This window comes from Lontra canadensis, unplaced genomic scaffold (genome assembly GCF_010015895.1).
Source record: "Lontra canadensis isolate GAN:19392208 unplaced genomic scaffold, GSC_riverotter_1.0 scaffold163, whole genome shotgun sequence".
In the NCBI taxonomy this organism is placed as follows: domain Eukaryota; kingdom Metazoa; phylum Chordata; class Mammalia; order Carnivora; family Mustelidae; genus Lontra; species Lontra canadensis.
In genome coordinates, this window is record NW_022631157.1 from 632,313 (window position 1) to 648,545 (window position 16,233).

Consider the following 16,233-nt stretch of genomic DNA (forward strand, 5'->3'; position numbering starts at 1 on the left):
ATTTTGGGACTTAAAAGTAGGCTGCTAAGACAAGTCAAAGGAGTGGGGCACAATTTCAGTTTATCCTGATCTTTTTGTTGTTTATTCATTAATGACATATTCCTCTAGTTACTTGTCCATGTAGCTAGAAGTTATAATACCATAAGAGATTATCTGAAAAATGGACCTCAAGCAGGTAATGGCACCAAACAAAACAGGTTCTAAACACAATGCTTTGTGAAGTTCTCCAACCAGAAACCAAAATAAGAAGAAACTGGCTTAAGCCGTCATAAAACTGATTTGGTCTGAACAGAATAAAGAATTCCTAAGGTTTAAAATAATTTGTTTTTAAAATTAAATTAGGGTTATGGGGATAGGGTGCAACTCTCTTTATTTCATTTTTTTAAGATTTTATTTATTTATTTGACAGAGACCACAGGTAGGCAGAGAGGCAGGCACAGAGAGGAAGGGGAGCAGGCTCCCTGCCGAGCAGAGAGCCCGATGCGGGTCTCGATCCCAGGACTCTGGGATCATGACCTGAGCAGAAGGCAGAGGCTTTAACCCACTAAGCCACCCAGGTGCCCCGCAACTCTCTTTAAAAAGTGGAAAGGTAGCGGGGAAATAAACTCAATGACCTATAGAAGGAATGTTTACTTTAGTGGACACTGGGAACAATTCATTTCTCTGTGGAAAGAGACTGAACTACAATACTAGTTGTTTTCAGGGAAAATATGAAAGATAGCTTTTTTTTTTTTTTTTTTTTAAGATTTTATTTGAGAGAAAGAAGAGAGAGCATGAGTGGGGGCAAGGGAGAGGGAGAAGCAGACTCCCTGCTGAGTAGGAAGCCTGTACCAGGGCCCTGAGATCATGACCTGAGCTGAAGGCAGATGCTTAACCGAGTAAGCCACCCAGGCGCCCCTGAAAGGTAGTTTTTTTTAAAAAAATCTTTCTAGAGTTACATCAGAAACAGTTCTTCAAGGATATAATGAAGGGAGTTTTTTTCCACAGTATTAACATACCAGTTTTTTTTTCAAAAGATTTTTATTTATTTATTTGTCAGAGAGAGAGCGAGCGAGCGCGTGCGTGCGTGTGCAAGCAGGCACACTGGCAGGCAGAGGCAGAGAGGGAAGCATGCTCACGCTGAGCAAGGAGCCCGATGTGGGACTCAATCCCAGGAAGCTAGGATCATGACCTGAGCTGTAGGCACGCTCAGGTTGGAGGCTTAACCTACTGAGCCACCCAGGTGTCCCAACATACCAGCTTTTAAAGAAAATTGGCCCAGAGTTTAAAGAAAGCTTTTAAAATATAAAATGATATTCATTTATATACTTGCTTTTAATATTTAGTTTAACTGCCATCAAGCTAAGTAACAATGACATCTTGATAACTTATAAAGCAGGCAACATCTAAAAGCCAGTTTTCCTGGGGTGCCTGGGTGGCACAGTAGGTTAAAGAATCTGACTCTTGTATTCGGTTTAGGTCATGATCTCAGTGAGGTCAAGCCCTGCATTGTGCTCTGTGCTCAGCATGGAGTCCGCTTGGAACTCTCTCTCCCTCTCTCTCTGCCCCTCCCCATTGTGCACCTTCTTTCTTCCAAATAAACAAATCTTTATTTATTTAAACTTAAGTATAAATAAACTTTATTTTTTTATTAAAACAAAAAACAGAAAGTTTTCTTTTTCAAATATTATCAGTTGGAATGTTAAGAAGAATATTTACTGTAGACTGAAGCACCATGTAATATTGTAGCCACTCATAAAACAGAATTTAAATTTGCTTACACAGAGAGGACACAACTCTAGGAAGGCCCTTATCTCTAATTTCTATGATGGAGAAAATATGGTGGGCCTCTCACTAGGAGTTCTGCTAATACATCTATTAGAGGCAGGGAAATGCAAAATGTGGATTTTGCGATTTGTGAGCCACTCTAACAAGAAACAACAGGTGGAGGGTAGGTAGAGATACTAGGGGAAAGTAAAATTGAAATTGATGGCTTGAAATTTTGGGGCTACTACTGTCATTAAATCCTGTAATCAATTCCCCTTTAGAAGGAATAGCAGAATTGGCTACTATATAGTCAAATATATTTGACCCTTTTCTGGCATATTATTTTTAACTTTTTTTTCAATAAAGATTTTATTTATTTGAGAGAGCAAGCAAGAGAGAGCATGAACAGGGTGAGGGGCAGAGGGAGAAGCAGATTCTCTGCTAAGCAGGGAGCCTGACATGGGGCTTGATCCCAGGACTTCTGGAGCATTACTTGAGCTAAAGGCAGGTGCCTAACCAACTGAGCCACCTGAGTGCCCCTAGTATTTTCACTTTTCAGTGTTTTCACTTCCCTACTTAGCTACCTGTCACACATGGCATAGAAATGTTAGCTGTGCAAAAACAGTCTTTTTTTATTTTTTCTTAAGATTTTATTTATTCATGTGAGAGAGAGAGAATGAGAGAGAGAGAGAACATGAGAGGAGAAAGGTCAGCGGGAGAAGCGGACTCCCTGATGAGCAGGGGGCCCGATGTGGGACTCGATCCTGGGACTCCAGATCATGACCTGAGCTGAAGGCAGTTGCTTAACCAATTGAGCCAACCAAGTGCCCCCCAAAACACAGTCTTTATAAAAGCTATACTTCATTCTCATATAAATAACTTACTAGTCTTGAAATAATTCTTTAAATACACACTTTCTTTAGCAATAGAACAATCTAAAAAGAAATTACCTCCTCTATCTTCTTCCTGGTCACACTGTAAATCCAATTTCAGTGTTTCCAAAACATATGCAAACTATCATGAAGAAATCATGAGTCAAGATGACAAATCAGTTACTATGGCCATGACTAGTGATATTGCTAGAGAAAACTCAGTTCTTTAATTTTTGGTAAAGTGATGAAAATAACTTTAACTCTTTCACAAAGACACATTGTTCTTAAACCTGCCTTGACATTCTGAATTTTTCTCAGATATTTAAAGAAACTGAAAAGCTACCTTTAGAACACAGTTGCTGTTCACAAGGAGATTCCCTGGCTTAATGTCTCGATGTAAAATGCCAGCTGAATGGAGATATTTCAAACCTGAAATAACAAATGGATTTAATTACAGATATTTAATTCTTTTCACTCAACCAACGATCTGGGAAAAACCACAGTAACAGAGAATACAGGATTTAAGGTTGTTCTTTAAATAATGACATAATAAACATTATTAAAAGCTTGACTTAGTCCTACCTCAAAAAACTGTAATTTTGTAAAATAAAGTGTTATCAAAGGTTTACACAACCTACAGATAAGTTTTTCAGGCGCTGGAATTAAAAGTTGACCATACCAATATTCTTGGATTGCTCCTATGTGTGGGGGGCTACTGGAGCTTGGCTATTGGTACGCTCAACCTATGATTCTGAGCCAGCTCCCACAAATCCTCATTACCCACCAGGGAGCCCTTCCCAGGGCAGATTTTCACTGATCAGACAAAATTCAGTGACCTGCCCAGGTTTGTCAGTAGTACTCCCCATCACTGATATTCAAGAGGGATAGTTAATTACTTTCAACTATTTTTTCCACATCTTAAGACGGACTTTAGCACTGCTTTTAGAAAAAGGTCACAGCTTCAAGGCTGAGTCTTCTGAATAAAACAACAAATTATATATATATATATATATATATATATATATATATATATATATATATATGTATTTTACAAGGTAAAAAAAAAATCCAATATCCAATATCTTTGTTCTGCCATAGAATAGCAACAAATCTATGGAGAGTGAACATCCTAGTTTTAATACTTTGTGTGTGTTTTCATTCTGTTGGCAGATGCTTTTTAATCTCCATAAAGAATACCTGAATCTCTGAATTCTGGTGTGGGAGCTGAGGGAGAATATTTTACTAGGTAAGAAAGCTGTTTCAGCTTTAAACAATTCTCCATTTGTAACAGCAAAATTCCAAAGGACAAACCTGATGGCCAGAGGCAGCTCCAGGAATGTCGGCTCACACTGCCTCTCCCTCAAGTTGGCGCTCTCTAATGAGAATCTGGAGAATCACCTAGCTGACTGTTTCTCAGCCTCCTCGATCCTTTGGCTTTTAAGAGTCATTTTGGTTTTTTTAGAGTTGTACTCAGGTATATCAACCAACACTGACAAAACTTGAAGAATAAACGTCATCCACAGGGAAGGGAACAGTTATTTTTCAATGGAATCACCGCATATTCCTGTTTAGAGGCAACTTTGTGACAGACCACGGGGTTCCACAAACCATCCTGCTTATTTACCTTCCCTACATTAACCTACTCAACTGAGTAATGAATTAGGCCTTTCTCTTTCATCCATGGAAATACGAACCATTTGGCCACCCTTAAAAGCTTCTTATTTAACGTCAAGTGTAGAGATTTTTAAAATACCTTGGTCAAAAGAAAAAAATCGTTAGGGAAGAAAGAAGCCTTGGAAGGTCAGATTAAAGTTCAAATGAAAAGCAAAACATTTCACTTTATACAGTGACACTACAGTTTTCTTCACAAAGAAAAGCTTACCTCGCAAAATCTGATAAAGAAAAACTTTGACATGATCTGAGCTGAGTGGTTGAGGAGAGACGATAATTTTATGTAGGTCACTCTGCATCAATTCTGTGACAACGTATCTTGAAGTTTTAAGTTAAGGAGAATTCCGAGAATTCAGCTCCCAATCCCCCAAAGTAGGCAGTAGGTGTAAAGAAAAACTTCCATTCTTAAAGCTGGAAAAAGCTTAGGGAAAAAAAGCTTCTAGACAGCATGACAGAAGTAAAAATTCCAGCCCTCACAAAATTTAAAAAAAAAAAGGCCAAAATTAAAGAATTCACTATTCAAAGTCAACAGAGATAAACTGTCTCTATAATCAGTATTATAAAAGAAAAAATAAGGATAAACACTTTTAAAATTAAGTTTTTAATTCCAATGTAGTTAATGTAGTGTTCTATTAGTTTCAGGTGTACAATACAGTGACTCAACAATTCTATACAGTACTCAGTGCTCATCCCGATAAATGTACTCTTAATCCCTCTTCACCGATCCCAATCACCCTCTCTCTGGTATTTGTTTTCTAGTTAAGAGTCTGGTTTTTCCCTTTGTTCGTCTGTTTTGTTTCTTAAATTCCGCAGATGAGTGAAATCATCTGGCATTTGTCTTTCTCCAACTGATTTGTTTTGTTTAGCATTATACTCTCTAGATCCATCCACAGTTGCTGCAAATGGCAAGATTTCATTCCTCTTGATACTCTATTGTGTATCTACATACCACATATTCTTTATCTATTCATCTATCAGTGGACACTTGGGTTACTTCCACAATTTGACTGTTGTAAATAATGCTGCAATAAACATAGGGGTGCACATATCCTTTTGAATTAGTGTTTTTGTATTTTGGGAGTAAATACCCAGTAGTGAGATTATGGGATCCTAAGGCAGTTTTATTTATTTATTTTTTTTTGAGGAACCTCTATACTGTTTTCCACAGTGGCTATACTGGTGTTTCCACCAACAATGCACCAGGGCTCTTTTCTCTCCACATGCATGCCAACACCTATTGTTTCTGGCGTTGTTGATTTTAGCCATTCTGATAGGTATGAGCTGACATCTCATTGTAGTTTTGATTTGCATTTCCCTGATGACAAGAGATGTTGAGAATCTTTTCATGTGTCTGTTGACCGTCTGTATGTCTTTGGAGAAATATCTGTTTTCTGCCTATTTTTAACCGATATTTTGGTGGTGGGGGGGTTCAGTTGCGTAAGTTCTTTGTATATTGGAAAATAACCCTTTATTGGATATGTCATTGGCAAATATCTTCTCAAATATAATAAACATTTTAACTTATTTTTTACAGATTTTATTTATTGGAAAGGGAAAGACAGCACGAGCAAGAGAACACAAGCAGGGGGAGCAACAGAGGGTGAGGGAGAAGCAGGCTCCCAGCTGAGCAGGGAGCCCAATGTAGGGCTCGATCCCAGGACCCTGAGATCACGACCTGAGCCCAAAGGCAGACGCTTAGCCAACTGCGCCACCCAGCAGCCCCAAGGATAAACGTTTTAAATGACAGCCAGGCCAGGAAGAATGTGAAGACCAAATAGTCTCGGGTCTATTCAAACGTGTTACTGGAGCTTCCTTTGAATCCAAACAAGAGAGGGGTAGTGGGTGTCTCACTCTAGGCCACCATGGCACCCATGGAAAGGATGACAACCTACCCATCAACAGTGGTGTAAGTTACTTTACAAAGAATAGTACTCCTAGAAATCCTAGAAATGTGCAAAATGATTAGTTAAAATCCAAATCTACCCACAATCTTAATTCTTTAACTTTTTTTTTTTTTACATTTATGGCTCCTTTATTAAGTTTGAAGCTTCCTATGCTTTGTACTTTAATACCCTCAGGGTTTTGTTCAAACAACACATTGCAGATGATCAAAGGCTGGATGGATGGAGCCCAGGGAGCAATGAAGAGGTGGAATTCAGAACTCTTGTGAAGGTAACTCTTTTGCTATATTTAAAATAGGGCAAACTCATGTCTTACCCTGTACACAGTTAAGGACTCATTACAAGTTTGGGTGAATTTTATAATTTAAATTTAACCTTCCTTAAGACAAGGGGAGAGTACCCTTGATTTCAGGAGATTCCTACCAGGTTTCAAATTCTTTGGACACGGAGAAAGTCAGTTTCACATTCTGAGTTAAAACACTAAAACTCCCCTAGCCCTGTACAACTGAAAGCAGGGAAAGGCAAAACAGCAACAATAAAGCAGAGCTGTTACTGGGCTGCAGAGTTATTCTGCTTTCTTCCTTAGCTCTTCAGATCCTAACTTTCTTCTTCCAGGGCGGTATTATGGAATCTTCTTCCTTTTTTTTTTTTAAAGATTTTATTTATTTATTTGACAGAGAGAGATCACAAGTAGGCAGAGAGGCAGGCAGAGAGAGAGAGAGGAGGAAGCAGGCTCCCTGCTGAGCAGAGAGCCCGATGTGGGACTCGATCCCAGGACCCTGAGATCATGACCTGAGCTGTAGACAGAGGCTTAACCCACTGAGCCACCCAGGCGCCCTTATGGAATCTTCTGAAAGGACAACCCATCTGACAGCCTGTAAAACACAGTATCAGTATTGTCCCACAGCTAGTCCTAGAAGACAGACCATCTTAAGGGGCTGATGTAGTCTTAGTGTGCTTAGCATGAACTATAAATGAACGGTCCCAGGTCTCCTATTTTAGCACTTATATGCTCACTGTAAGGGTAAATACTAGGAATATAAAAATAAAGATGAGAAGGAGTCTGCCTTCAAAACTTAAATTTTTAAAAAGTGCTGTTAGGCTTTGGATTTTACCTTTATGAGCTTTAAAGACTCTTACAACAAGTGGTCATTATCTGGGCAGAATGATTTAAAAACTCTTGTAATTTAACATTTTAGCAAAAGCAAGTGGTAACAACTTGAGAGTAGGGAGGAGAATTAATAACTGGTAACACTCGACACACAGTCAAAATGCCCTTGAGACATTTTCTTCAAATGGCTTCTAGAACACCCAACTGTCGGCTTTTCTTTTCTCTCACTGGTTGTTCTCAATTCTTTGTTGTTTCCCTTCTCCAATCATTTAATGTTGAAATGCCTCAGGGTTTGGTTCTCTTGTCTTTGCACACTCATTTTCTTGGGAAACTGGATCCAATCCCAAGACTTTAAACAATATACATGCAGGTGACTCCCTACTTTATATCTCTAGTTAATCTTGTTTCCTTAAGTCCAGCCTTGTTTATCAAACTGTCTACTTATCATCTCCTCTGGATGTCTAACTGACATCTCCCAAACTGTCCCAAACTGTCCAAACATGTATTCTCTATCCCCCCACCAAATCATTTATTTTAGTCGTAAGCTTTGTTAGAGCAAACCTATTTTTCCAGCAAGCTGCTCATACCACAAGCTGCAAACCTTGGAGTCATCCTAGATTTCTCTTTTTCTTATTCTACCTCTAATCCATCAGAAAATCCTGTTGGCTCTTTCAAAATTTAGCCACAGAATTAGACTACTTCTTATCATGTCCACTGTCACCTCCCTTGGCCCAAGACCTTTAGATTTCTAAGACACACAAGCCAGAATAAATTTTGATGCTTTTATTTCTAATTGTCTATATATTGACAGTTACTCTATTATATAATATATACAAAATATATAAGAAATACACTCCATTTTATATCATATATTATATATATGTAATTTTAATGTTTTCATATTCTGAAGTTACTTTTTTTTTTTTAAGATTTTATTTTTTTGTCAGAGAGAGAGAGAGAGAGAGAGCAAGCGCGTGAGAGTGAGCACAGGCAGATAGAGTGTCAGGCAGAGGCAGAGCGAGAAGCAGGCTCCCTGCTGAGCAAGGAGCCCGATGTGGGACTCGATCCCAGGACTCTGGGATCATGACCTGAGCCGAAGGCAGCCGCTTAACCAACTGAGCCACCCAGGCGTCCCTGAAGTTACTTTTATTCTAGGTTTTATTAATCAGATTCTTTCCAAAGAATTACATTCTACTCCGTAATGAAGGTTAGTGAGAAAATGGGATTTTACATGTAGAATTTCCTAAGGAGAGTCTTCAGTGACATGTTAGACTCATTCTATAAAACAATACATATCAGTTAAATTATGATATTATTACCAGGATTAGATTTAGATTTTTTCTTAATAGCTTAAAATTTCTTCTTCTTTTTTTAAGATTTTATTTATTTGACAGAGATCACAAGTAGGCAGAGGGGCAGGCGTGGGGGATGCGGAGAAGCAGGGTCCCCGCTGAGCAGAGAGCCAGATGCAGGGCTCAATCCCAGGACTCTGGGATCATGATCCGAGTCTAAGGCAGAGGCTTTAACCCACGGAGCCTCCCAGGCGCCCCACTTAAAATTTCTTCTTATAAAAATTTTTAAACACATGGAAAAGTTGAAGAAATTAAATAGTGATCACCCACATATATACAGCCACCCCTTAGATTCTACACTTAACATTTTGCCGTATTTGCTTTAGTACATGTTTATCTTTGGCTCTTTCCATTCATCAGCTCATCTTATTTTCTTGGCTACATTTCACAGGACACTTTCTTAAATGAAAGCCAGATTATGTCACTCTTCTGCAGAAGTTTCCCATTTCATTTAGAGTCAAAGCCAAAGTCATTAAAATGTCCTTAACAGGGCCATAAATGGTCTGTCCTCCTTACTTCTCTGACCTTCTCTACTATCATTTCTGCTATTTTGCTCTTTTCTAAACATGCTAGACACACTCTGACCTTAGGCCTTTGCTCTAGCAGTTCCCTCTGCCTGGAATGGGCTTTCCCAGATACCATGGATAACTCTTTCACCTCCTTTGTGTTTTTGTTCAAACCATATCTTTTGAAGGAGGCCTACCTGGACCATTCTAATACTGCATCTTGCATGCTTTATACAATAGCTACCCACCTGCACAGCTCTACTTTGTCTCTTTTCCTTTAGTACTTACCCTATATAATTTACTTGTTATGTTTACTGTTTATCTGTCTTCCCAACCCTGCCCCAAGAGGGCAAGTGTTTTTGTCTGTTTTGTTCACAGTCTTTCCCAAATTCTCAGACACACATGTCTGCACAGTTAAGTCTCCTATAAACAACTGTTGGGTAAATGAACTATATATACAGTATGTGTATGTACACACACACACACACACACACACACACACACACACATATGGAGTACCCACTAGGTACTCTACTAAGTATTTTAAATATATCACCTCATCTGATTTTCATGGCATTCCTGCAAGGAGATGGTAGTATTCCCAATTATAGATGAGGAAATTGAGGCTAACAGAAGGCTAAAGTAACCTAAGTTTACACAGTAGTAAAACTGGACTTGACTATGTTTAAGATTGTTTCAATGGCTGGATTTTATCTTCCCTTCTTTTTGTGAGTTATCATTTTAAAAGCTGTAATAAAATATACTGAATGTTCACTGTGTTTCTTATAGAAGACTTTCAGCTAATCAATGCAGAAGCGATACTACATGAGTAAAAAAAAATTGCCATTTTTCAACCTCTATGACATCATGGATACAAGCACCAATTATCAATGGCTGCTAAAACCATTTGAAAGGGAAACTGATCAGCATCACCTCAGTCTACCACTCAACCCCAGCTACACTTAATTTGCGGTATTATGTCTTTGTGACATTCACACCACTGCCAGAAAATATTCATGTCTTTAAAAAACCTCAATATAGGGGTGCCTGGGTGGCTCAGTTGGTTAGGCGCCTGACTCTTGATTTCGGCTTGGGTCATGATCTCAGTGTTGCGAGATCAAGTCCCATGTTGAGCCCCATTTTGGGCTCTGTGCTGGGCATGGAACCTGCTTAATATTCTTTCTCCCTCTGTCCCTCCCCCTACCCCGTGAAGCCTCTCTCAAAATAACAAAAACAACAAAACAAAAACCCCCAAAACAAACCTCAATATAATCAAGGCTCTAGCTCCAATGACCAGTTTACTAGAAATATGGGGAATAAAAGAACAAGACACCATGAAGAAGTAATCCGCTAAACATAATGTGGAACACTCTTCAGGAAAAATTCTCCAACAAATAAATAACCAAAAAAAGGGGGATAGGAGGGGAAGAGGAAGTAGGAATGTTTGGGATAATTGAGTCTCAAAAGATGTAATAACCAAATGCAATATATGGACTTTGTTTAGAACCTGATTCAAACAAACCTGATTTAAAATGAGATCTTTGAGGAAATCAGGAACAGTAAGAAATTAGATAATTTTATTAGATGTGATAATGACATAATGGTTAAGTTTTTTAAAGTCCTTAATAGTTAGAAATGCATATTTAAATATTTGTAGGTAAAATAATTTGATGTTTGGGATCTTGTTTAAAATAACTCCAGCCTTCCTTTTCTAGACCCTTAATAAAAGGGAGGAGATGAGATTGGAAAAATGATGAATAATTGTTAAATCTGTGTTGGGTAAATGTGACAGTTATTACACTATTGTCTCTACTTTTTTGTATTTTTGAAAATTTCCAAAAAAGTTAAAAAAAAACCAAAAAACCAAAAAACAAAACCAAAAAACAAAAACAACTTCCACTATAGAAAACTAGGGAAATACAAAAAAAAAAAAAAACCAAGGAAAAGAAAAACTACCCAGAATCCTAGCTCTTTGAATGAACTTACATCTTTGTGAAAATATTGTACATATATATTTATTTATATATATGTATATTTGAAATTGGAATTATAACATATACATGGTGTTGCTGCCGGTCTTCTTAACTTAATAAAATATAGGGATTTTCTCCTGTTATTATTCTAATATAGTAGAATTCTTATGACCTTAGAGTGTTCTAATGTACAAATAGAATTCATTTAACCAATCTATCATCGTTGAAAATCCAAGTTATTTCTGACTTTAACTTTAAATAAACCTGAGATAAACATCATATATCTCTATCTACCCGTATCTTTTAGGTGAATCTGATTATTTTCTCACACATTCCTTTAAGTGGAATTACGGTGCTGAAGTAGAATGTATGACATATACCTTTTTTCGTTTAAAGTAACTTGTGAATACTTTCCATGATATATAGTTCTTTTACATAATTTTAAGTGCTTAAATAGTATTCCATTTTTTGGAATATGTCATGACTTAAGCAATCCCTGTCACTGGTCGTTTAGGTTATTACTGTGTGACTGTAATGTAGCTTTGTGAGACGGAGTTTTATAGTTTCATTTCATGAGGGATCCTCAATCATCTATAGATCCTTTCTCTTGGGTAAATCCATTTCTCTGGAGAAGAGCCTTCCAAACTTCTGTCTTAGAAGGCATTGCCAGGGTTCTGTATGAGTTGGGGAAGGGGCCAAAGACACCACAGCTCAGCTCTGCTGGCTTAGGGAATAAAGATTTAGTCTTCTGCAAGACAGAAAAAGAAGATCTGAATCTTACTATTTCCCTCTTGTATATACTTAAAAAATTTCTTCCCCACTAGGAAATCTTTGTTTTCTCTATTTCATCATTTCCACCCACTAGAAAATCTAATCATAGAGACAGGAAAAAACTTCTACTTATACCATTAAGCCTTAACCAAAAGTCCCAATATTCTTGAGTTGGTTCCAAAATCTCAAGGGACCAAAACCAGAAACATTATACATAAACAACTACAACAAAAACAGAAAAACTTTACAGCTGCCACCACTCTATTAAGTGTTGTTAACTTGAGATTTTACTCAGGAAAAAAAAAAATCCTGAAGACAGTATGACACATGTCAGTCATGTCTGCTGAGTCTGGTAACTTTTTGTTCCTGTAAGGATTGAAAATTTCTTGCATGGAAGTGAAGAGCAGGTTATATTCTATTCTGCCTTTCATATCTACAAAACAGGCAGCCAAGTTGTGATGCCAAAATCTTTACTGTTAGTAGTGACAGTTGGTATGCATGCAAGTAGTAGAGAGAAAACATCTTAATTTTCAAGTTATTGGGTTGAATTCATATTGCTGGCACTTGAAAAATCTTGCTTTGACTTATAAAGGGAGTAAACGACATAGAAGCCAAAAACCGAGTAAAGTATGAAATAATGTCATATGCTTTCTTCTAACAGAGACTACATTTTCAAAGAAAGGGGAAAAGGAAAACATTGGCTGGCTGGAATGGGTAGGTTCTATAACCAGATATTTTATAAATAATTACTCATCTCAGAAAAAAATTCTTACATTTCATTTAGCATTATGAAACATATTATTTCCAGATCAGGGTGTTGTTCACTCTAGATCTATTGGATTTGAACTGACAATACTAGACCATTACTGACCAAGAAAAATAATAATTTCATATGGTTCAACCCTAACACAGAGAAAAGTATATCAGGTATCAAAATGAAAAGCAAAGGGGCGCTTCGGTGGCTCAATGGGTTAAGCCTCTGCCTTTGGCTCAGGTCATGGTCTCAGGGTCCTGGGATCGAGCCCCACATCAGCTCTCTGCTCGGTGGGGAGTCTGCTTCCCCCCATCTCTCTGCCTGCCTCTCTGCCTACTTGTGATCTCTCTCTCTCTCTCTGTCAAATAAATAAACAAAATATAAAAAAAAAAAAAAAGAAAAGCAAGGCACTAAAAATGAATATAAAGTATGATTTCACATGATAAAGTCAATTCTTCTCTACTAAGACCACATACATACGTGTATAATTTCTTATAAAATATAAACCATCATGTATTCCCCCTGCTAAACACAAATGACTAGATTACCATGTCACTGTCTTCAGGATCTGTGTACCTGAAAAACCTTTTGTTCAATCGCCCGTTATACTACTTAAGAAAGGAGAGTGCTACTTTTATACTTTTGCTTAAGACGATAAGCTGACTTACAAGAGAATGAGATAGAGCACTGAGGGATGTGGAGAACTGTTGAATGGCTACATTGTACACCTGAAACTAATAGCATGGTAAGTTACCTACATTGGAATTAAAATAAAAAGCTTAATACAAATGAAAAAAAAATGTGAATGGGGTAGGTTGATAAACTCTTAAATTAACCAGAAAGTCTAGGGTAAAACCTCATAGAGCTCCTGTCTACCTTTACCATTTTGTTTATTACCTGTGTGCAGAGGGGCTTTCTTCTCCTCTAAAATATTATTTTTTAATGTTTATTATTTCTTAGAGGTTTTATTTATTTACTTGTCAGAGAGAGAGAGAGACAGAGACAGAGAGAAAGTAGGAGAGCATGAGCAGGGGGAGGGCAGAGGGAGAAGCAGGCTCCACAATGAGACTGATGTGGGACTTGATCCCAGGACCCTGGGATCATGACCTGAGCTGAAGGCAGATGCTTAGCCAACTGAGCCACTGCCTCTAAAATATTTTAAACACAAAAGACTGAAAGATTTTAAATGTATTATTTTTAGAGAGCGATTAAAATGATGACTCTGCAGAGAATAAGTTTTATCAAGTTTTCGTTTAGCAAAGTAAATTCTTTAGGGGAAATACATATTTCACTCCACAAATAAAGGAGTTTTTTCTTCATAGAAAACAAGCCAACGAACAAGCCAACCTTTAAAAACTTGATTTCTCTGTATAATACAATTCCTGAATTTGAAGATTGAACAATACAGTTTCAGAAATTTAGAAGCAACACACACCACTTTATGATAAGGTTTCTGCTTTGCTCCAGCAAAAATCCTCTGAAGTCTCAATCCCCAGCATAATGTCTCCCAGATGTCTCAACTAGTTGCCATGCCAACTAAAGCAGCTTAAATTAAATGAGGGCCCGAAAAAGCACCTGCATCACTCCAGGTCTGTTGCGCATTAAATAAAGCTCTCTTGACAGGGACTCAAAGGTGCCATTAACTTGAACAGCAGCTATCTGATTATTGTTTCTGAGTAATTTAATGAGGGTCTCCAAATAAGAGGGAAAACAGGGTATGCTTTCTCTCTCTAGGTCCTTCTAAATGGGACAGCCTCTCCAACAGCTGGTGTACCCACTGGGTCAATGACTTTGCTATGGTCGTTTAAGTTACCTTTGGGAAAGAGCAAATATAGGATTAAAGTTAGGATTTTCAGGAGAGTATTAACAGATTAACCATTTTCCCCTATTAAATCTCATCATTAAAAATATGATAATAAAAAACACTGCACGGTATACCAATCTCAGAGTGATCTGAACAGCCCTATTATAAAATAAATTGTTGCTGATTGCAGCAATTAGTTAAGTAGCTCCACGAAATATGGATTTCTAAATGTACTGATTTGCTTCAGAAATATGAGCGATGCAAATTAACAATTAAATTGGGGGGGGGGAGGGACATTCCTGATGCCCCAAGTGCCCAAGACAAACAACAGTGTTTCCACATTTTAAAGACCTTTTGTTGTTCCACGTTTTAAAGACCTTTTTGTTGCCAATCTGTTATTCTTGCTAATGTTGACATTTTAGAAACTTATTTTTAACAGGGTAGAAAACAGTGCTTTTGATGTTTTCTCAAATATTGTTAGTCACTGGGGGATATCACTTAATAGAAACAAACCCAGGCCAGGGAGGTTATGTGATTTATCCCGGGTCACATTCCCAGTCCGAAAAAAGCTATTATTACCTTTGGTTTCCCAGTTTCTGGTCTAGTGCATTCTCTACCTGTTTTCCCTAGAAGCCTGACTGCTAGTATTCCCATTTCTTATCCAAGTATCATCACAGTATGCAGATTACTTTGAAATAAAGAAAAGCTGAATTATTACTTTTTTTAAAAAAGATTTTATTTTTAAGTAATCTCTACACCCAACATGGAGCTTGAATTTACAACCCCGAGATCAAGAGTTGCATTCTCACTGACTGAGTCAGCCAGGCGCCCTGGACTTACTTTTAATTATGTGCTATGAGGAGAAGAAAAGGAGAAAGGAACCTAACTTTTTGTTGAAGCTTCTTTGTGCCATTTTGAATGTCACCTCATTCAATTCTTAAGATGCCTAATTTGAAACTATCTTTATTTAAGAGATGGGGACACAGAGGCTGGGAGAGCTTAAGCTGTAAACACAGAGCTTGGATTCAAACCTGGGTTGTAATGATTCTGCAGTCTGTTCTTTTCCATGTAACTTCCTTCACTTTGTTTACCATTGACAGAGAAAATGAAATTCATGAGAATGCCATTACTTGCACTGTTGCAAAATCAGTTTTCAAACAAAAATCAGAAATTCAATACTATAATACATGATACATCTTTTAGAATCCCTTCCTTGCCATGTGTTTTCAAATGGGAAGTCACTCTCTATTCCCCAACAAATAGTCTGAATAGAAACATGTGCTAGACACTGTTCTAGACACTGAAAATACAATAGTGTGGCACAAGAATGTCACTGCCTTCGCTGACTTTATAGTCTAACAAGGGAGAGGGACAATTAAACAAGCAATTAAAATAGATTTGCTCAAAGATTACAACAATGTCATGGCTGTTAATCTCGTAAAGCCCCTTAGGCACTGATCTGCAACTGACTATGCCAGACTTGCATCACTTAGCCAATAGAAATAAGAGAAACTAAGTAGCCCAACCAAGAGATATTCTTCTAAAGAGATAAATCTCTAAATTATTAGGACTGCTAAATTCCAGTAACTACAGAGATTTAGACCTTTAAACATGTAAGAAAACCAGGGCATCTGTCTGGCTCAGTCAGAAGAGCATGTAGCTCTTGATCTTGGGGTTATAAGTTCGAGCCCTGCACTGGATGTAGAGATTGCCTAAAAATAAATCTTAAAAAAATGTGAGAAAAACCACTGAGATTTCTTCAGCTCCTACTG

The 16,233-nt window shown here is 37.6% G+C and overlaps 1 protein-coding gene across 1 annotated transcript in view; it reads right to left on the bottom strand.

Annotated features, from left to right (window-relative positions):
• NLK (nemo like kinase) overlaps positions 1-16,233 on the bottom strand; it is a 163,840-nt gene that overhangs the window by 26,885 nt on the left and 120,722 nt on the right. The window contains exons 4-5 of the mRNA XM_032845389.1: positions 4,501-4,607; positions 2,962-3,047 (exon numbers count right to left, since the gene is read on the bottom strand). Of these exons, the coding sequence (XP_032701280.1) occupies positions 2,962-3,047; positions 4,501-4,607 (193 nt within the window). The remainder of the gene's footprint in view (positions 1-2,961; positions 3,048-4,500; positions 4,608-16,233) is intronic.